We start from the raw sequence: 22,066 nt of genomic DNA on the forward strand, positions 1-22,066 counted from the left end.
ATCTTATATACTGAGATGCTGATTCCTCCTACATAAGAAATAAATTCAGATTTCTATTAAGATTTAATCAAATATAATTAAATTATAAAATAATTTCAATTGATTAAATTTATGTCTTTTATTTTTTCTTCAAGCCATACTTATTACGTAGCCAATCTCCATCACATATTAAAGCTTGGATGATATCTTCAGCCAAGGAAAAATGATAACCATTAATAACTCTTCCTCTAGTACTAAACGTTGATTCTAATGCTACTGTTGAGATTAGTATCGATCTTATGCCTCTCCTAAAGGTGGTATTGATGGGGATTGAACCGAAGTCCTTCCAACGCCTACTCAGCTCACATGCATCAACTGAGCTATCACTATTTGGTACTACTATAAATAATATTATTTTTTTATTTAAAATAAATACTTATATGCCCGGCATGTAAAAGAAAAGTCTATGAGCTACTTTCTAAATAGACTTTCCTAAAAGTCAGAGCCTGTTCTATTTAACTATATGTAATAAGCAGAGTTTGACCTAATATAGGTTAGGTTGTAGGCCGGCTCAACCTACTTTCACCCCTACCTATGTTATCTCATGTCCAAAGGAATGAGATTAATTATAAGTTATAAAAAATGTATGAATATAAAATAATGTATATATAAAAATGTATAATTATATATAGAGGTAGTATATTCAGGTTATTAATTATTTTTTCTACCAATTCATTATCACTATAATCATAATTCAATCCCACTTTTTAGCAGACAATTTCTGAAAAGTTTCTAAAGAAAGGGAAAAGAAAAATAACCTTTAATATAATCCCCGAAATACATAGTTATATTGGAGTGATAGTGGATTAATAATAAAAAAATTGATAGTATGAATATATTACCTCTTGTATACATTATTTTTAATTCAAACTTTTCATGAATATTTTCATTTTTTGAATTATTATTATTATTTTTTGTCGTAGTTGATGGAATCCTTCGTTTGAACGATGAAGTCAGCAAGTAGCAAGTGAATAGATATGCTATCAATTTAAGATAATTTGCCATGAACAGTTTGCTACGTTTGAAAACATGTGGCATACACCATAATTTGTCTTTGATCTGTTAGCAAGTTAATGTATGTTTTCTTTGATTCCCCACTTGTCTTTCTTTCATCTGCACAAACGCTTCACCTTAATTTGTCATTTGAATGGCTAAATCGAAATTCCTTGTCTCTCTCTCTACGCTTCTCCTGTTGTTCTCTCTCCTCTCCACCGCCGCCGTCACCGACGATGGTGTGTTCATGTTGAAGCTGTGGAAAGCAATAGGGTGGTATTCGGATACTGAAACGTCTCGCTACGCATTTTGCAACTGACGGCGTGAAGTGCGACACCTTCAACCGCGTGATTTCTATCAATCTGGCTTCCAAGTCACTTACCGGAAAACTCCCTTCCAATCTGAACGCACTCTCCCACCTAACTGACCTCTCTCTCCAGGGAAACTCTCTCTACGGTTCGTTACCCTCCTCGGCGAACCTTTCCTTGCTCCAAACAGTGTACCTCGACGGCAACAACTTCACCTCCATACGTGACGGTTGCTTCCAAGGGCTAACCAGCTTGCAGAACCTTAGCTTAACCAACAACATTAACCTCGAACCCTGGACCTTTCCCACCGAGTTGACTCAGTCAACCAACCTCTTCCAACTCCACCTCGGAAACTCAAACCTCGTGGGTCCCTTGCCGGATGTGTTCGATTCCTTTGTCAGTTTGCAGAGCATTCGTCTCTCTTACAACAAACTCACCGGTGGTTTGCCGAAGTCCTTTGCGGGATTGTCGATTAAGAGTTTGAGGCTCAAGAGTCAGAAAAACGAGTTTGGCCTCTCCGGTTCAATCGACGTGCTTTCTTCCATGACCTCATTGTCTCAGGTGTGGCTTAGCGAGAACCAGTTCACGGGTCCAATTCCGGATTTATCAAATTGTACCAACTTGTTTGATCTTCATCTTCAGGACAATTTGTTAACTGGTGTGGTTCCACCTTCTTTGATGGCTCTCTCTAGCTTACGGAACGTTTCTTTGTACAACAACATGCTGCAGGGTCCTGTTCCTGAGTTTGGGAAAGGTGTGAAGGTCTCTCTTGATGATGGGATCAATAGCTTTTGTCAATCAAGTCCTGGTGTGCCTTGTGATCCCACTGCCACCACTTTGCTTCATGTTGCTGCGGATTTTGGGTATCCCCTTCTGTTGGCTAGTGCCTGGAAAGGGAACAACACTTGTCAAGATTGGAGGTTCATTGTGTGTGAAGGAGGGAATATCACTACGGTGAATTTAGGAAAGAAGAATTTGACCGGAACCATTTCAGCTGCATTTGCCAATTTAACTTATTTAAGGAAATTGATTCTCAGTGATAATAATTTGGTTGGCTCAATACCTTGGAGCTTGACAACTTTGCCTCAACTTGAGATTCTGAATGTGTCTAATAACAACCTATCTGGAAAGGTTCCCAATTTCTCAGCTAAGGTGAAGTTCATTCTTGTAGGTAATGTTTTGCTTGATCGTCCAGGAGATGGGGGCAATGAAACTCGTCCATCATCGAGTTCTGGTGATGCACCGAGTGTAAGTCCATCTAAAACAGAACATGTGTTGTAAATAGTGATTATGTAGTCATTTATTAGTAATTATGTAGTCATTTATTTGTATTTATTTAGTCCGTTACTTGTATATTGGGCCAAGCCCATTAGGTCAAAATTAGGTCAAGAAGTCTCTATAAATAGAGACCCCTATGTACAGATTCAAATACGATTCAATAATATTTCAAATACCCTTTTATTTCAAGTTGGTATCAGAGCTCTCGATCCTGAGGGCTCTGCTTCCGCGCCTATTGTCTTTAGAACAAAAACCTTTTATTCTTTTTGTCTCTCGCTGCCATCAGCCGCCACCGGATTTTTTTTTCCGGGGACCTCTTGGACCGAGAAGATCTCTGTTATACTGGATCTCTGTTACTGTTCATCGTCTCCATTATTCTTCATCACAAGACAACATCTGTTCATCACAATTGGACCATTTCCCGGTGGTTTTTCAACTCCGAACAGACCCAGAAAGAACCGCGCTCACCGGACGACGTTGCTCCAGAAATTTCAGACCAGACGGCCACCGCACGCGCCCACACGCGCCGCCCCTTCAACCGCGAGTGAAGCCCACGCGCAGCCAATCTCACCGGCGTGTGGAGGCGCGTGAGATCATTTTTCCGGATCGGACCACCGCGATCTTGATCGTCCCTTCATCCTCTTTCTGGATTTGTGCTCCTCTCTTTGATCAGACATCGTTTGGTATTTATTTGTGATTTTTTGGCTTCTTGGAGCTTTTCTTTGACCATTTTCTGTGCAGTATGACCTCTTCTCAAAGGTAGTTCTTTTTCAAAATTTTATGATGGTACCTCTTCTAGACCTAAGAGAGATGATCGATGGTGTTCTTATTGTAAAAGAACAGGTCATATCAAGGATTTATGCTTTCGCCTTTATGGAAAGCAATCTGTCTTAGAAAAGATGGCAAAGTTGCGTGGTCAAGCGCATTTTACTTCCTCTGAAATAACTCCTACACCTAATAAGACCCAACCTGCATTTCGTTCAGATGAGATGGAACGGCTCCGAACCATTCTTGATTCTATGAGTAAGCCATCTGATACTAGTGCTTTGACTATGACTGGTATGAGCTCCAAAACTTATTCTTTCCTTTCTTCATGTAATGATTTTAAACATTCTTGGGTTGTTGATTCTGGTGCTACTGATCATATGGCTTGTTGTGCTGACTCCTTTACCTCTTATCATCCTACCATTGGAACTCATACAATAGCCGTAGCTGATGGCTCTCATACATCAGTTGCGGGATCTGGTGACATAAACTTACAGCAGTCCTTACATTTTAAGGATGTTCTTCATGTTCCTAAACTCTCCACGAATCTTCTTTCTATTCATAAAATTACAAAAGATTTGAATTGTACTGTAACCTTCTATCCTACCCATTGTGTTTTTCAGGATCTCGCCACGGGGAAGACGATTGGTAGTGCTAAAGAGCAAGGTGGGCTGTACTATCTGGTGTCACAATCTCCTGCAAATAAAGTAACAAATCACATCTTGATGTCTCATGGTCAATCAACTGCTGATTCTTTGATTTGGCTTCATCATAAGCGCTTAGGTCATCCTCCATTTAGTTTACTCAAATCTTTATTTCCGTCATTGTTTTTGTCTAAATCTGTTGAGTCTTTTCATTGTGATGTTTGTGAATTTGCTAAGCATCATCGTGTGTCTTTTCCTTCTAGTATTACTAAGAGTGTTGAACCTTTTGATCTTATTCATTCTGATGTTTGGGATCCCTTTAAAGTCCCTCATGGTTCTGGAAATAGATGGTTTGTTTCTTTTATTGATGATTGCACTCGTGTAACTTGGGTGTACTTAATGCGTGAAAAGTCTGAGGTACCACAACTGTTCTTTCAATTTTATAAAATGATTGAGACCCAGTTTGGTAAAAAACTCAAGAGACTAAGAACAGATAATGGTACTGAATATGTTAATCATAGCTTTTCTCGATTTATAAGAAATAACGGTATGATTCATGAACTTACTTGTGTTGACACCCCCCAACAGAATGGGGTTGCTGAAAGAAAAAATCGTCACCTTCTTGAAGTGGCTCATGCATTAATGTTTTTGACACATGTACCCAAATACTATTGGGTAGATGCTATTCTTACTGCAGCATTCTTGATTAACCGTTTACCCACTCGGGTACTTGACCATGTAAGTCCTATTCATTCTATGACTTCTTTTTTCCCTTCTATTCCAACTATGATGAGTCTTCCTCCACGAGTGTTTGGGTGTGTTGCTTTTGTTCATGTTCATAAACATCATCGCAGTAAGTTGGACCCTAGGGCTATTAAATGTGTTTTTCTTGGTTATGTTCCTGATAAGAAGGGCTACAAGTGCTATCACCCTAGTAGTAGAAATTTTTTTGTTTCTATGGATGTTACATTTCAGGAATCTGAGTCCTTTTTCCAAGATCCTCATCTTCAGGGGAAGAATCCTTCACCAGAAATCTCATCACCTCCCTTCTTTGAGTTTGAATCATCAGTGTCTACTCCTTTACCTATGTCAGTGTATCCTCCACCTGGTCCTGGTCCTGTTCCTCCTGTGTCTGTTTCTCCTTTGTCTGTTCCTCCTGTGTCTGATCCTCTTGTGAGTAATCCTCCTGTGACTGATTCTCCTATGATTGATACATCAAGTACACCAGAGATACGAAAGATTATGACACCTGAAAGAAGGAAACAACCCACATTGTCTCAGCAGCAACCTCAATCGTCTGAACCACTGGTAAGTCCTGAATCTCATATTTCTGATCATGATGTTAATACTTCTGATGACTTACCCATTACTACTGATTCTGATGATTTACCCATTGCTCTTAGAAAAGGAAAAAGAGCTTGTCTCAAGAAATCTTGTCCCTCCTGTCCCTCTTGTACTCAATACCCTATCTCCCATTTTGTTTCCTCTGCTAATCTTTCTGTGCAGCACAAAAGCTTTGTTTCAGCACTAGACTCTATTGCAATCCCAAAATCAGTACATGAAGCCTTGAAAGATAGGAATTGGGCTCAAGCCATGCAAGAGGAGATGAATGCATTGGAGAAAAATAAAACATGGGAGGTTATTGATAGACCTACTGGAAAAAAAGCAGTAGGGTGCAGATGAGTTTATGCCCTGAAATATAATTCTGATGGAACTCTTGAGAGATACAAAGCTCGATTAGTTGCCAAAGGTTACTCTCAAACCTATGGCATTGATTATGAAGAAATATTTGCTCCAGTTGCAAAGATGAATACTGTGAGAGTTTTGTTATCCCTTGCTGCCCATTACAATTGGGATATAAACCAATTTGATGTGAAGAATGCTTTCCTCAATGGTGAGTTAGAAGAAGAAGTCTACATGGAAATTCCGCCTGGTTTTGATTCTGTGAAGGGAGAAAATAAAGTTTGTAAATTAAAAAAGGCCTTGTATGGATTGAAGCAGTCACCTCGTGCCTGGTTTGGAAAGTTTACTTAGGTTATGATGACCTTAGGATATAAACAAAGTCAAGGAGATCACACTCTTTTTTACAAGCACTCCCAAAATGGGAAGCTTACTGTGCTCCTTGTATATGTTGATGATATTATTATCACAGGTGATGATTTTGTGGAGAGACAGATTCTGCAAACACGGCTTGCCTCTGAGTTTGAAGTCAAAGACCTTGGGAAACTGAGATATTTCCTAGGGATAGAAGTAGCTCATTCGAGCAAATGAATCTTTATCAGCCAGAGGAAATATGTTCTTGATCTTCTCAAAGAAGCAGGAAAGCTCGGGTGTAAACCCTCTAATACTCCTATTGAGCAGAATCACAAGATGGGTTATGAAGAGGAGAGTCCTCCAGTTGATAAAGGACAATATCAACGGCTAGTTGGGAAATTGATATATTTGGCCCATACTAGACCAGACCTAGCTTATGCTGTTAGTGTTGTTAGTCAGTTTATGCACGATCCAAGGGAGAAACATATGCAGGCAGTAGAGAGAATTCTTCAGTATCTGAAAGGTACTCCTGGTAAATGGTTGTTATTCCGACGTGATGGCAATCTATCTTTAGAAGTCTACACAGATGCTGATTATGCTGGATCCGTGACTGACCGTCGTTCTACCACTGGTTATTGCATGTTTCTTTGTGGTAACTTGGTGACATGGAGAAGTAAGAAACAAGATGTGGTCGCCAGATCAAGTGCAGAAGCTGAATTTCGAGCTATGGCTCAAGGCATTTGTGAGTTACTGTGGCTGAAAATTGTACTTGATGATCTAAAAATAAAATGTGAGGGACCTATGAAGCTGCTATGTGATAATAAGTCCACTATTTGTATAGCTCATAATCCAGTTCAACATGATCGGACTAAACATATTGAGGTCGACCGCCATTTCATCAAAGAGAAACTTGATAGCGGGTTGATTACCACTCCATACATTCCCACTGGGCGTCAATTAGCTGATTTATTGACAAAGGGGCTTTCTTCAGATAGATTTCAAGAACTTGCTAGCAAGCTGGGAATGATAAATATCTATTCCTCAGCTTGAGGGGGAGTGTTGTAAATAGTAATTATGTAGTCATTTATTAGTAATAATGTAGTCATTTATTTGTATTAAATAGTAATTATGTAGTCATTTATTAGTAATTATGTAGTCATTTATTTGTATTTATTTAGTCCGTTACTTGTATATTGGGCCAAGCCCATTAGGTCAAAATTAGGTCAAGAAGTCTCTATAAATAGAGACCCCTATGTACAGATTCAAATACGATTCAATAATATTTCAAATACCCTTTTATTTCAAGTACATGGTTCTTCGTTGTCAACTGCTAGGATAGCAGGTATAGCAATTCTTGTTGTATTTTTCATAACATCTCAGGCTGTGAAATTCTTAACGACTAATTCATTGACTCTGTCTGCTAACAGGTATTATTGGTGGAGTGGTAACAGGATTGTTGATATGTATCACTGTTTATTTTTTGGTAAGCAAGTCCTCGTCTTGGCGTGGAAAATTTTGGTTGACCAAAAAAGATAACAAAGATATTGAAGCATTCTTGAAAAGTCATGGAGCTTTAACTCCGAAAAGATACAAATTCTCAGACATCAAGAAAATGACCAACTCGTTCAAAAATAAACTAGGACAAGGTGGTTTTGGTGCTGTATACAAAGGACATCTCTTTAGTGGTTGCCCTGTGGCTGTAAAGATATTGAGGTCAGCCAAAGGAAACAATGAAGACTTCATCAATGAGGTTGCCAGTATCAGTAGCACTTCTCATGTCAATGTTGTCACCCTTCTTGGATTTTGTCTGGAAGGTCGCAAGAAAGCTCTCATCTATGAGTTTATGTCCAATGGTTCCCTTGAAAACTTTATTCACAAAAAAGGACATGAAACTGTTGCATCATTGAGCTGGGAGAATTTGTATCAAATTGCCATAGGGATTGCTCGAGGGATGGAGTACTTGCATAGGGGGTGCAATACTAGAATTTTGCATTTTGACATAAAACCACATAATATTCTTTTAGATGCGGATTTTTGCCCTACGATATCAGATTTTGGGCTAGCAAAGCTCTGTCCGAGAAAAGAGAGCATAATTTCCATGTCAGATGCTAGAGGGACAATTGGGTACGTAGCTCCAGAAATGTGGAATAGACATTTGGGAGGAGTTTCTCATAAATCTGATGTTTATAGCTACGGAATGATGCTGCTAGAGATGGTGGAAGGGAGGAAGAACATTAATGCTGAAGCCAGTGACACTAGTGAGATATACTTCCCACACTGGGTATACAATAGGCTTGAGCAGGGCATTGATTTGAGACCAGATGAGGTGATGACCACAGAAGAAAATGAGATAACAAAGAGATTGACCATAGTGGGTTTATGGTGCATTCAAACGTTTCCAAATGATAGACCTACAATGAGTAGAGTGATAGATATGTTGGAAGACAGCTTGAATTCCCTAGAAATTCCACCAAAACCTATGTTTTCTTCTCCTACTAGACGCGTATCTGAATCCTCCATTTCTTGAAATATCATTGCATTTTGGGTAAATAGTTTAAGTTATACTGTAAAATGGATCATTTAACGTACTTGTGTTGTACTTTTCAATTATCCTGAAAAACAAATGTATCTCATATGTGTATTAAATTGTTAATATATTGAATGCAAAAGCCAGTGCAATTGATGGAGTAAACTCTATGTCATGCAGAATGCTAAATGCTGAATAAAAGGCTGAATTAGATGAATTTGTTGCAGAATCCTGAGAATAGTTCATCTGATGGCTCAAATGAAGGAAGGTTCAGGACTGATTGATAGGATTTATAGTGAGAATCATCTCCCTATTGACAGTCTCCTTCTTCTTCCTTCTCTTTCCCCATCTGTTCATGAGTTCTCCCTCGTTGTCCAGTGTAGATTTTTTAATCATTATGACTGAGAACTGAGTTTCTGCATTGATCCATTGGAAATTTGGAATCCTATTGTCATTCTTTGGTACCGTTACACTCTGATTAATGTCATATGCAGTATTAATTTTGCGATAATAATAATAATTTTTTTTTTTTGGAATTTCATAATCAATTAGTTGCAATATTCTTGAAAATACTTTTTTCTTTCTTTTTTCTGCTGATGCCTAGAAGTATAACACCACGTACTACTTAAACGTTTTGTTTCATGATCTACGTTTAAAGAGCCATGTTTTATGTTTAAAAAAAAAAAATGAGCCATGTTTTATGCAAGTTTATATCTTTGCAAGTTTCCTGCAAAGATTACGTCAAAATATAAAAATGGTCATATCAATTATAATAGTCTTCCTAGCTATAATAAATATTTTAAAAACGGTTATATTATTTTTTTTATTTTTTTGATAACAAAAACTGTTATATTATTTATAATAGCAGAGAATTGTACTCGGCCGAAACCCCTTTCCTTCAAATTTAATTTTTCGGTTCAATTTAGGTTCAAATTATTATATTATTTAGGCCAGGAACAGGAAAGTGAAAATTCAGAAAATGCAACATTTCCTAATTTCGATTTTAAAAACAATGGTATGTCAAATGATCTTGACAACGGAAGGAAAAAAAAATCTTGAAAGCAAACGTACTGCATTTAATGGTACCTAGCGCGATAGAAACGGTACAAAGCACTCCTTTTAAAAACGACATAAAATAAATGGTTTCTATTGTTATAGGAGATAAATTTATTTTTTACACACATAAAATTATTAAATTTATATGAGGAAAAGAAAGAAAAAGAAAAATATCTGCCTCATTACTTCTATGTGTAAATAAGATAAATTTATCTCCTATAACATAAGAAACATTAAATTCTAAAAAAAATTGTTAGTTATCCATATAATTTACAAGGTTTATTGTTTGTCATGTCTTAAAAGATGATTTTATTTCTTATACATATAAAAATATATAGGTAGTATGAGGAAAAAAAAAATGAATCCTAAATTTTTTTTATGTATATATAAAAAATAATTTTATTTTCTAAAACATAAAAAAAATATTAAAGGAATAAATTATATTTACAAACTCAAAATTTATAAACTCTTACAAACTACACTATATATTATTTGTAGTGCATTTTACTATATACTTAAATAATATATACTATCCATAATATATAATATAATTATAAGAATTGTAACACCCCGTTCTAGAACCGGTTTGTTAACATCCCATTATGATATTAAGCGCAGTTACAATCACAGGGGTTTAATTAAAATCCGGATAAATTTTTCATTTTAAAACATGCCGAATTTATAATACCCACTTTCGTGATTATAACCACATCACCTTGCGGAATCAGATAATTCAAGCTTAACATCATGTTCCTATGCCATTTTTAAAATCCTTAATCGTTATCGGGCGCTAAAGCCTCCATCTGGGCACTTAAGCGCTCGGAGGCAGGAAGCACCAGGTATTTCAGTGTAAATGGGCGCTTAAGCGCGCACCAGGACGCTCAAGCGCTATATCCTGGGCGCTTAAGCTCCCATTGGGACGTTTTAGCGCGCAGAGACAGAAGCATCTCCTCCTTCAGTGGCTAAGGGCGCTCAAGCGCGAACCAGGGCGCTCAAGCGCGCAACCCTGGGCGCTAAAACCCCCGGAGACAGTAAGCATCCCATCTTTCTGCAGCGAAGGGCGCTTAAGCGCAAACCGGGGCGCTCAAGCGCGCAGTCCTGGGCACTTAAGCCCCCACTTTGGGCACTCCAGCGCGAGGAGACAGAGAGCATTGGCTCTCACAGGGGCAGCAGGGCGCTAAAGCGCGCTGCCAGGGAATTTCATTGCCCTCATTTTTCAAGTCCAAGTCTAGGGGAAAATGTATCCCCATTCCAAACCCCAATGGTTCATGCCTCAAAACTTAATCCTAGCACTCATCCAACCTCTCCTCATGAGATTTAGCTAGAATTTGGGCAGTATAACCTTTGTTTACTCAACGTTTCCCAATTTAAACAAAAGGTACCTAATTGATTCTCAGCCCAACCAATTCAATAACTCAATACATAACAAGCATGCATATATTGAAATTCAAGTAGGCATCATTTACAGTACATACTCATTACAAATCATGGAACTTAGCTTACAAAACACTATGATCATTCCCTTGGCTCCCACCAACAAAAGAAATGACCAAAGGCATGAGCATAGGCTAAGTCCATTCCAATATACAATCATACATCTATCAATTGTCTATGAATTACAATCCTATACATCTGAGCTACCAAAACAACATGTATAATCTCAAAAAATGCAACACTTCATGCATATGCTAATCCAGATATGGCCACTTGCCACCAGAGGCTCCTGCAGCATCCTTACCTGAAAGGGGGTCCCCACAACACGGGGTGAGATATACGAATATATCCAGTAAACCAGGGGTCCTTGGAGCATCTCTCCACCCCACAGTTCCATATCAGTGTAATAGCAATAACAATAATAATGCAGTAAATACATATCTATGCAAAGTGCAATAACATCTCCAGGAGAAATCTCTCAAGCTCTCAAGCTGTCCTAAGGAAACTCAGATGCAAATAGTCCTACTAGCCAGCTAACTACCAAGTATGATTTACGCATCGTCATGCAACATACCACATAGGGAAACACATCCTATGCCACACCAAATACATACACATACGTATAACAAAGCATTACACTATTTCATTGCAATTATATACACTATAATTACCACTACCCTTTCAGGGCTTGGTGGAACAATCAAGGGAATTATACTCTGATACCATAAAATGTAACACCCCGTTCTAGAACCGGTTTGTTAACATCGCATTATGATATTAAGCGCAGTTACAATCACATGGATTCAATTAAAATCCGGATAAATTTTTCATTTATAAAACATGCCGAATTTATAATACCCAATTTCGTGATCATAACCACAGTACCTTGCGGAATCAGATAATTCAAGCTTAACATCATGTTCTTATTCCATTTTTAAAACCCTTATTTTACTTCTTATTCATTTCACAACTTCTACTATATTGTAGATCTCTTCGTTAGCTACGTGTGGCTTCAAACCGCACTCAAATCGGAGCACTGTAGCTCAAGTTATGACAATTGAAAGCAACACAAAAAGGTGTTGATCACAGGCCCCGCGCGCTTCAGCGCGCTACCGGGCGCTCAAGCGCGCGTTATCAAGCGCTAAAGCCTCCATCTGGGCGCTTAAGCGCACGGAGGCAGGAAGCATAAGGTATTTTAGTGTAAATTGGCGCTTAAGCGCGCACCAGGACGCTCAAGCGCTATATCCTGGGCGCTTCAGCTCCCATTGGGACGTTTTAGCGCGCAGAGACAGAAACATCTCCTCCTTCAGTGGCTAAGGGCGCTCAAGCGCGAACCAGGGCGCTCAAGCGTGCAACCCTGGGCGCTTAAGCCCTACTCTGGGCGATAAAACCCCCGGAGACAGTAAGCATCCCATCTTTCTGCAGCGAAGGGCGCTTAAGCGCAAACCAGGGCGCTCAAGCGCGCAATCCTGGGCGCTTAAGCCCCCACTTTGGGCGCTCCAGCACGAGGAGACAGAGAGCATTGGCTCTCACAGGGGCAGCAGGGCGCAGAACCAGGCAGGTGTCTCACGGTCAAAATGGGCAAAGCAAAGGACCAACAATGCTAGAGAAGCAATTGTGTGACTCCTATTGTTTAGGTATACATTAAAGGTCGACAGTTCAAGTCGCCCAGACCACCGATTGACCGAGTATATCCGATAGGTTTTGACTAGAGAAGGTTCAAAGATAACTCTACCTATCTCGATGCAGTTGTTTTTCGTTGAGAAAATTACACTTTGCATTCATATTCTTATGCATTCTAGTCACGATGAATTGACTTCTTATCCATGTGGGGGATTGTTGGAATTTATATATAATTATGTAGACAATCTATTGATTATGAATAAGAAGTGGGTTGAGGAAGAAAAGAGAAAAGGGAAGTTGAAGGGGTGTGTGGGTTTAAACTCACTCACCTCCTACTAGTTGTCCAATATGAGACTTCTTAAACAATCAAAGATTGGTTAAGGTGGTACATGTTTGATTCCGTTTAAACAAGATTTTGGATTTAAGTCTTCGTGAATGAAAAATAATCCCTTTTAAAAGAGCTAACTCCATCATAATGTAAATGTTCCCGACCCGAACATGATTGTCTTCCTAAATAATACCTGTAATTTATCCAAAGAAAAAATACAATAACTAACAAAGTATAACCGTGGAAGTACATTCCTTATCATTTTCAAAATATATTATAATTATGGGAATATAGTTTCGTGAGATTGTCTCATGGACACAAAAAATAGGTGAAACTCACTTGTTTTCTTTAACACTCTTCTCCTTAATGGTCTCATCCATTTTTTTGTGTATATATGAGATAAAAATTATCTTATGCAATATGAGAAACTATTTTCCCTATAAGTTTATAAAAATTGGGTTTAAAGTTTCTTATGTTGAAGGAGTACATACACATAAAAGTGTGTGAAGTTTATAATTTTTCTTTCTCTTCCTCTCTCTTCTTCTTACATGGCCCCACAAAGACTCACAATTTTATATGTGTGTATAATATAATTTTATCTCATTAAATCCATAAAAATTATAGGGAAAAGTTTATAAATCTCCATTATAATTTTGCTTTGAACATTTATTTCATATTTTTTTTTTAAATTACTTACTGCCAAAGGTTTTTTCCAATATTATTAAAATCGGCCCGGTCATTGACCCGGTCGAGGTACTGGGTCACTGGTTCAACCGCATAACCAGGTAATTATATACAATTTTATAATTTATATTAAAAAACTATAAACATACTCAAATATCTTTAAAAAATGATAAATATTTCAAATATTTTAATATAAAAAATAATAAATCACATATTACTATCCAATAAAAGATCAAACAAAAATATAATGATCGTGATACGGGGTTTTAAGTTCAGAAAATGACATCTCTAACTATAAATCAAATCAAAAATTTCTGCATAGTGCATAATCGAGATAATATTAGTGTTGTAGGTACATAACTTATGTAAGTCAACAAGCAAAGAAATATTCAAATATGTCCATTATGAATTTTTTTATTGGGACCAGGCCGGGTCACCGGTTAACCAACCGGGTCACCAGTTTTCATTAAAACCGGCCGGGTTGGACCGGGTCGCACAAGTTCTGATGCATGATTGATCCGATGCTTCAACTGGACCGGTTATATGACCGATTTACCTGTTTCCGGGTCGGTCCGAGTTTCTTAACACTGATTTTTCCCATCCCAAACATATAATTAACACCGTTACAAACTGAATTAATTTGTCTATTTGACTCTTCTTAGAAGAAAAAAATAAACTGATGACAAGAAAGAAAAAAATAGAAGAAATAATAAGACCAATATGTTAAAAATTTACAACAATTACATAAAAGTAAAAAAATGACTAAATATGTCTAAATCAAAAAGAAAGAAAAAAATAAACCGAGAGCAAAAAAATAAAGAAAAATAAGACCAAATATGTTGGATACTTAGAATAGTAACATAAAAAAACTAAAAGTACAAAAAAATGTAAATAGTCTAAATAAAAAAAAGAAAATAGACTGAAAACAAAAAAATAAATTGAAGAAAAATAAAACCAAATATGTTTAAATATAAAAATAAGAAAATAGACTGAACACGGAAAAAAAAGAAAAAAAAATCAAATATGTTGAAAACTTACAAATTAAATTTTTTTTTTATTTCTTGTCTGTCTTATATTTTTCCTATTTTTTATAAAAAATACTAAAATTAATAAAAATGTAAAGAAAAGGAAAAAAAAGAATAAATATATCTAAATTAAGGATAAGGAGATAAACCGAGAACAAAAAATAAAACCAAATATATTAGAAACTTACAATATTGATTAGAAACTTACACATATTTTTTTTCTTTGGTCTACTTTCTTCTTTTTGACTCCCGTTTGAGCGCTGAAGTCAAAAGTCAGCAAGTAGCAAGTGAATAAGATGCTAGAGGTTTAAGATAATTTGCCATGAACACTTTGCTACGGTACTAAGATGTGGCATACACCATAATTTGTCTTTCATTCTGCACGAACGCTACACCATAATTTGTCAGGTGAATGAATGGCTGACCCCAAATTAAAATCGAAAAGCCTTGTCTCTCTCTCTACGCTTCTGCTGTTGTTCTCTCTCCTCTCCACCGCCGTAGTCGTCGCCGACGGTGTGTTCATGTCGAAGCTGGAAAAAGCAATCAGCCCAAGTGGGTGGTCGCCGACCACCGCATTTTGCAACTGGGACGGCGTGAAGTGTGACAGTTCGAACCTACCTCTCAACTCACCGGAACACTCCCACCCGATCTGAACTCACTCTCTCAACTCACCTACCTCTCGCTTCAGGGCAACGATCTCTACGGTTCGTTACCCTCTTTGGCGAACCCCACCATGCTCGTAACTGTTTACCTTGACGACAACAGATTCACCTCCATCACTAACGGTTGCTTCCAGGGGCTAACAAACTTGCAGAACCTTAGCATGGCCAACATCATCACCCTCGCACCCTGGACGTTTCCCACCGAGTTGACTCAGTCATCCAACCTCGTCCAACTCGACCTCGGAAACACAAACCTCATGGGTTCCTTGCCTGATGTGTTCGGTTCGTTCGAAAATTTGCAGGGCCTACGTCTCTTTTTCAACAACCTCACCGGTGGTTTGCCAAAGTCCTTTGCGGGATCTGGGATTCAGAATTTGAGGCTCAATAATCAGAGAGAAGGGTTTGGCCTCTCGGGTTCAATTGACGTGCTTTCTTCCATGACCTCATTGTCTCAGGTGTGGCTTGGCGGGAACCAGTTCACGGGTCCAATTCCGGATTTGTCAAATTGTACCAACTTGTTTGATCTTCAGCTTCAGGACAATTTGTTAACTGGTGTGGTTCCACCTTCTTTGATGGCTCTCTCTAGCTTACGGAACGTTTCTTTGTACAACAACATGCTGCAGGGTCCTGTTCCTGAGTTTGGGAAAGGTGTGAAGGTCTCTCTTGATGATGGGATCAATAGCTTTTGTCAATCAAGTCCTGGTGTGCCTTGTGATCCCACTGCCACCACTTTGCTTCATGTTGCTGCGGATTTTGGGTATCCCCTTCTGTTGGCTAGTGCCTGGAAAGGGAACAACACTTGTCAAGATTGGAGCTTCATTGTGTGTGAAGGAGGGAATATCACTACGGTGAATTTAGGAAAGAAGAATTTGACCGGAACCATTTCAGCTGCATTTGCCAATTTAACTTATTTAAGGAAATTGATTCTCAGTGATAATAATTTGGTTGGCTCAATACCTTGGAGCTCGACAACTTTGCCTCAACTTGAGATTCTGAAAGTGTCTAATAACAACCTATCTGGAAAGGTTCCCAATTTCTCAGCTAAGGTGAAGTTCATTCTTGTAGGTAATGTTTTGCTTGATCGTCCTGGAGATGGAGGCAATGAAACTCGTCCATCATCGAGTTCTGGTGATGCACCGAGTGTAAGTCCATCTAAAACAGAACATGGTTCTTCGCTGTCAACTGCTAGGATAGCAGGTATAGCAATTCTTGTTGTATTTTTCATAACATCTTAGGCTGTGAAATTCTTAACCACTAATTCACTGACTCTGTCTGCTAACAGGTATTATTGGTGGAGTGATAACAGGATTGTTGATATGTATCACTGTTTATTTTATGGTAAGCAAGACCTCGTCTTGGCGTGGAAAATTTTGGTTGACCAAAAAAGATAACAAAGATATTGAAGCATTCTTGAAAAGTCATGGAGCTTTAACTCCGAAAAGATACAAATCCTCAGACATCAAGAAAATGACCAACTCCTTCAAAAATAAACTAGGACAAGGTGGTTTTGGTGCTGTATACAAAGGACATCTCTTTAGTGGTTGCCCTGTGGCTGTAAAGATATTGAGGTCAGCCAAAGGAAACAATGAAAACTTCATCAATGAGGTTGCCAGTATCAGTAGCACTTCTCATGTCAATGTTGTCACCCTTCTTGGATTTTGTCTGGAAGGTCGCAAGAAAGCTCTCATCTACGAGTTTATGTCCAATGGTTCCCTTGAAAACTTTATTCACAAAAAAGGACATGAAACTGTTGCATCATTGAGCTGGGAGAATTTGTATCAAATTGCCATAGGGATTGCTCGAGGGATGGAGTACTTGCATAGGGGGTGCAATACTAGAATTTTGCATTTTGACATAAAACCACATAATATTCTTTTAGATGCGGATTTTTGCCCTACGATATCAGATTTTGGGCTAGCAAAGCTCTGTCCGAGAAAAGAGAGCATAATTTCCATGTCAGATGCTAGAGGGACAATTGGGTACGTAGCTCCAGAAATGTGGAATAGACATTTGGGAGGAGTTTCTCATAAATCTGATGTTTATAGCTACGGAATGATGCTGCTAGAGATGGTGGAAGGGAGGAAGAACATTAATGCTGAAGCCAGTGACACTAGTGAGATATACTTCCCACACTGGGTATACAATAGGCTTGAGCAGGGCATTGATTTGAGACCAGATGAGGTGATGACCACAGAAGAAAATGAGATAACAAAGAGATTGACCATAGTGGGTTTATGGTGCATTCAAACGTTTCCAAATGATAGACCTACAATGAGTAGAGTGATAGATATGTTGGAAGACAGCTTGAATTCCCTAGAAATTCCACCAAAACCTATGTTTTCTTCTCCTACTAGACGCGTATCTGAATCCTCCATTTCTTGAAATATCATTGCATTTTGGGTAAATAGTTTAAGTTATACTGTAAAATGGATCATTTAACGTACTTGTGTTGTACTTTTCAATTATCCTGAAAAACAAATGTATCTCATATGTGTATTAAATTGTTAATATATTGAATGCAAAAGCCAGTGCAATTGATGGAGTAAACTCTATGTCATGCAGAATGCTAAATGCTGAATAAAAGGCTGAATTAGATGAATTTGTTGCAGAATCCTGAGAATAGTTCATCTGATGGCTCAAATGAAGGAAGGTTCAGGACTTATTGATAGGATTTATAGTGAGAATCATCTCCCTATTGACAGTCTCCTTCTTCTTCCTTCTCTTTCCCCATCTGTTCATGAGTTCTCCCTCGTTGTCCAGTGTAGATTTTTTAATCATTATGACTGAGAACTGAGTTTCTGCATTGATCCATTGGAAATTTGGAATCCTATTGTCATTCTTTGGTACCGTTACACTCTGATTAATGTCATATGCAGTATTAATTTTGCGATAATAATATTTTTTTTTTTGGGAATTTCATAATCAATTAGTTGCAATATTCTTGAAAATACTTTTTTGTTTCTTTTTTCTGCTGATGCCTAGAAGCATAACACCATGTACTACTTAAATATTTTGTTTCATGATTTACGTTTAAAGAGCCATGTTTTATGTTTTCAAAATAAGAAAAAAATGAGCCATGTTTTATGCAAGTTTATATCTTTGCAAGTTTCCTGCAAAGATTACGTCAAAATATAAAAATGGTCATATCAATTATGATAGTCTTCCTAGCTATAATAAATATTTTAAAAATTGTTATATTATTTATCATAGCAGAGAATTGTACTCGGCAGAAACCCCTGTCCTTCAAATTTAAATATTTTGAATAAATACCTTCAATTATGATAGTCTTCCTAGCTATAATAAATATTTTGAATAAATACATTTTTTGGTCATCAGCAAATTTTACAATACCCACTTTAATTTTTAGCAAATAAAAAAGCTCATTGTGATCTCTAAGAAATTCAAAATGGATCCATTTAGTTGAAATCGCGGTCCCTCACAAATTCAAAAAAGACTCATATTAGTTCCTAAAAGGACTAAAATGGGTACATTTTGAATTATTTAAGAATTACCATGGGTCTTTTTATTTGCTAGGGACTAAAGTGAGTATCGTAAAATTTGCTGAGGACAAAAAAAAGTATTTACTCTTTAATTTTTTGGTTCAATTTAGGTTCAAATTATTATATTATTTAGGCCAGGAACAGGAAAGTGAAAATTCAGAAAATGCAACATTTCCTAATTTCGATTTTAAAAAAAATGGTATGTCAAATGATCTTGACAACGGAAGGAAAAAAAAATCTTGAAAGCAAACGTACTGCATTTAACGGTACTTATTAGCGCGATAGAAACGGTACAAAGAACTCCTTTTTAAAACGACATAAAATAAAAATTTTCTAATATTATAGGAGATAAATTTATTTTTTACACACATAAAATTATGTAAACTTATATGAGAAAAAGAAAAATATTCGTCTCATTACTTCTACGTGTATATAAGATAAATTTATCTCATATAACATAAGAAACATTAAATTCTAAAATAAATTGTTAGTTATCCATATAATTTGCGAGGTTTATTGTTTGTCATGTCTTAAAAAGTGATTTTATTTTTTATACATATAAAAATATATAGTTCATGTGAGGGAAAAAAAATGAATCCTAAATTCTTTTATGTATATTTATAAAAACAATTTTATTTTCTAAAACATAAAAAAATATTAAAGGAATAGATTATATTTACAAACTCAAAATTTATAAACTTTTATAAACTACACTATGTAGTACATATTACTATATACTTAAATAATATATATTATCCATAATATATAATATAATTATAAGAATTTATAAACTTTAAATTTTTAAATATAATCATTCTCAACGACTCAACGTTAAAACTTAACTTACATTGCGATTTCGTAAACTTATTCTCTTAAAAGTTGCTATTTCAACAATAAAAAGTAAAGTTAGGAAAGTCAGTGGTACTTTCGTCTTTTTCAAAATTTTAATTCTATTTCCTTTGGTCAATCCATGCCATTCCGTGAAATAGGAAACTCATAGGTAATTTCGTCGGTGACTCTTTCTTAAATTTTAGTTTCCTTGAGAAAGAGAAAAACACTTAAAAAGCTATATGGCATATGTGTCTGCATGGCATTAAGTAAGTAACTGCAAGGATGTTGTAGATAAGAATAAATTATAACTTTCATATACGCTTAGTATCAGTGTTAATTATATGACAGCAACAATAACCAACTCTTACGTTGTTGGGAGAGAGATGTCCAGCCCAATAAGCTGGTATGTTACTTTTGGATTTAGTGTCCTCTTCAAGGTATCTATGAAGGAGATACCCTTGAGTCAAGCAGATCACTGTGCACAGAATACTATCACTACTAGAAAAGTCAAGATTTTCAACGAAAATTTTCGACGGAAAATATTCCGTCCAAATTAAAGACGGAAATTTCAACGGAAAATGTATTTCGTCGATAATTTTTGACGGAAATTATTTTCCGTCGAAGATTTTCCACGGAAATCTGATTCCGTCGAAGATTTTCCACGGAAAAATAATTCCGTCGAAAATAATTTCAAAAAAATAAATCGAAAAGAAATTAATTTTATGAATTTTTCGACGGAATTCTAATTTCGTCGAAGATTTTCGACGGAAAAGACATTCCGTCGAAAACAATTTCAAAAAAATAAATATAAAAAGAAATTCATTTTATGAAATCTTCGACGGAAAGCGGATTCCGTCGAAGATTTTCGACGAAAAACTGATTTCGTCGAAGATTTTCCACGGAAATGGAATTCCGTCGAAAACAATTTCAAAACAATAAATCAAAAAGAAATTAATTTTATGAATTTTTTGACGGAAAATTAATTCCGTCAAAGATTTTCCACAGAAATGGAATTCCGTCGAAAACATTTTCAAAAAAATAAATCAAAAAGAAATTAATTTTATGAATTTTTCAACGGAAAACTTATTCCGTCGAAGATTTTCCACGGAAATGGAATTCCGTCGAAAACAATTTCAAAAAATAAATGAAAAAAGAAATTAATTTTATGAAATCTTCGACAAAAAACTGATTCTGTCGAAGATTTTCTACGGAAAAGTATTTTCGTCGAAAACAATTTCAAAACAATAAATCAAAAAGAAATTAATTTTATGAATTTTTCGACGGAATCTCTATTCCGTCGAAGATTTTCAACGGAAAAGGAATTCCGTCGAAAACAATTTCAAAAAAATAAATGAAAAAAGAAATTAATTTTATGAATTTTTCGACGGAAAAATGATTCCGTCGAAGATTTTCCACGGAAATGGAATTCCGTCGAAAACAATTTCAAAACAAAAAATCAAAAAGAAATTAATTTTATGAAATCTTCGACGGAAAACTGATTCCGTCAAAGATTTTCCACGGTAATGGAATTCCGTCGAAAACAATTTCAAAAAAATAAATGAAAAAAGAAATTAATTTTATGAATTTTTCGACGGAAAAATGATTCCGTCAAAGATTTTCCACAGAAATGGAATTCCGTCGAAAATAATTTCAAAACAAAAAATCAAAAAGAAATTAATTTTATGAAATCTTCGACGGAAAACTGATTCCGTCGAAGATTTTCCACGGAAATGGAATTCCGTCGAAAACAATTTCAAAAAAATAAATGAAAAAAGAAATTAATTTTATGAATTTTTCGACGTAAAAATGATTCCGTCAAAGATTTTCCACGGAAATGGAATTCCGTCGAAAACAATTTCAAAAAAATAATCAAAATGTGGACAATAATCAAGCGCAACTTTGACGGTCCATACCCTACATATAAGGCAGTTCCAACCAATGTCAAGGAGAACTGGTTGAACACATTGATGGTAATGGTTTCCCTTTAAATCTGACCATATTACCATATTAATATTTATGTATGATTCAAGGTTTTCAAGTTAATGTTGATATTCTTACTAACTTGTCTTTCTTGTCATGTTTCATCCTTGTAGGAAAAATATAAATGCTTGCCGGATGACCAATATCTTTTTGATAAAGCATACAAGATCAAAGCCACTGACATAATCAAAAATCACTTGAATTTGATAAGAAAAGGAAAGGGCGATATGTCTTGGATGAGACAAGATGTTCTTGATGGTTTGAAGGTTCACTGGTCTAATGAAAAATGGAAGAAAATGTCTGAAGCAAATTCGAGGAACAGGTCCAAATTTGATGGACCTTCACATTCTGGAGG

The 22,066-nt window shown here is 36.4% G+C and overlaps 1 protein-coding gene and 1 pseudogene across 1 annotated transcript; both read left to right on the plus strand.

The window, feature by feature from the left end:
- The first annotated feature begins 1,186 nt into the window (after positions 1-1,186).
- On the plus strand, positions 1,187-8,588 carry LOC133295772 (receptor-like kinase TMK4). The gene is made up of 4 exons (XM_061494626.1): positions 1,187-1,207; positions 1,305-2,617; positions 7,396-7,403; positions 7,489-8,588. The coding sequence occupies exons 1-4, from the start codon at positions 1,187-1,189 to the stop codon at positions 8,586-8,588; spliced, it is 2,442 nt and encodes an 813-aa protein (XP_061350610.1).
- A 6,566-nt stretch (positions 8,589-15,154) lies between these two features.
- Positions 15,155-17,782, plus strand: LOC133295773 (receptor-like kinase TMK4; annotated as a pseudogene).
- Positions 17,783-22,066: the final 4,284 nt, after the last annotated feature.

The sequence above is a fragment of the Gastrolobium bilobum genome, unplaced genomic scaffold (genome assembly GCF_033153095.1).
Source record: "Gastrolobium bilobum isolate Gb01-03AN ecotype WA unplaced genomic scaffold, APGP_CSIRO_Gbil_v1 utg10370, whole genome shotgun sequence".
In the NCBI taxonomy this organism is placed as follows: domain Eukaryota; kingdom Viridiplantae; phylum Streptophyta; class Magnoliopsida; order Fabales; family Fabaceae; genus Gastrolobium; species Gastrolobium bilobum.

Coding starts and splice junctions, on each gene's coding strand:
- LOC133295772 (XM_061494626.1), top strand. CDS start 1,187: ATGGCTAAATCGAAATTCCTT. Junction 1,208..1,304: donor TGGCTAAATCGAAATTCCTT/GTCTCTCTCTCT, acceptor GGAAAGCAATAG/GGTGGTATTCGGATACTGAA.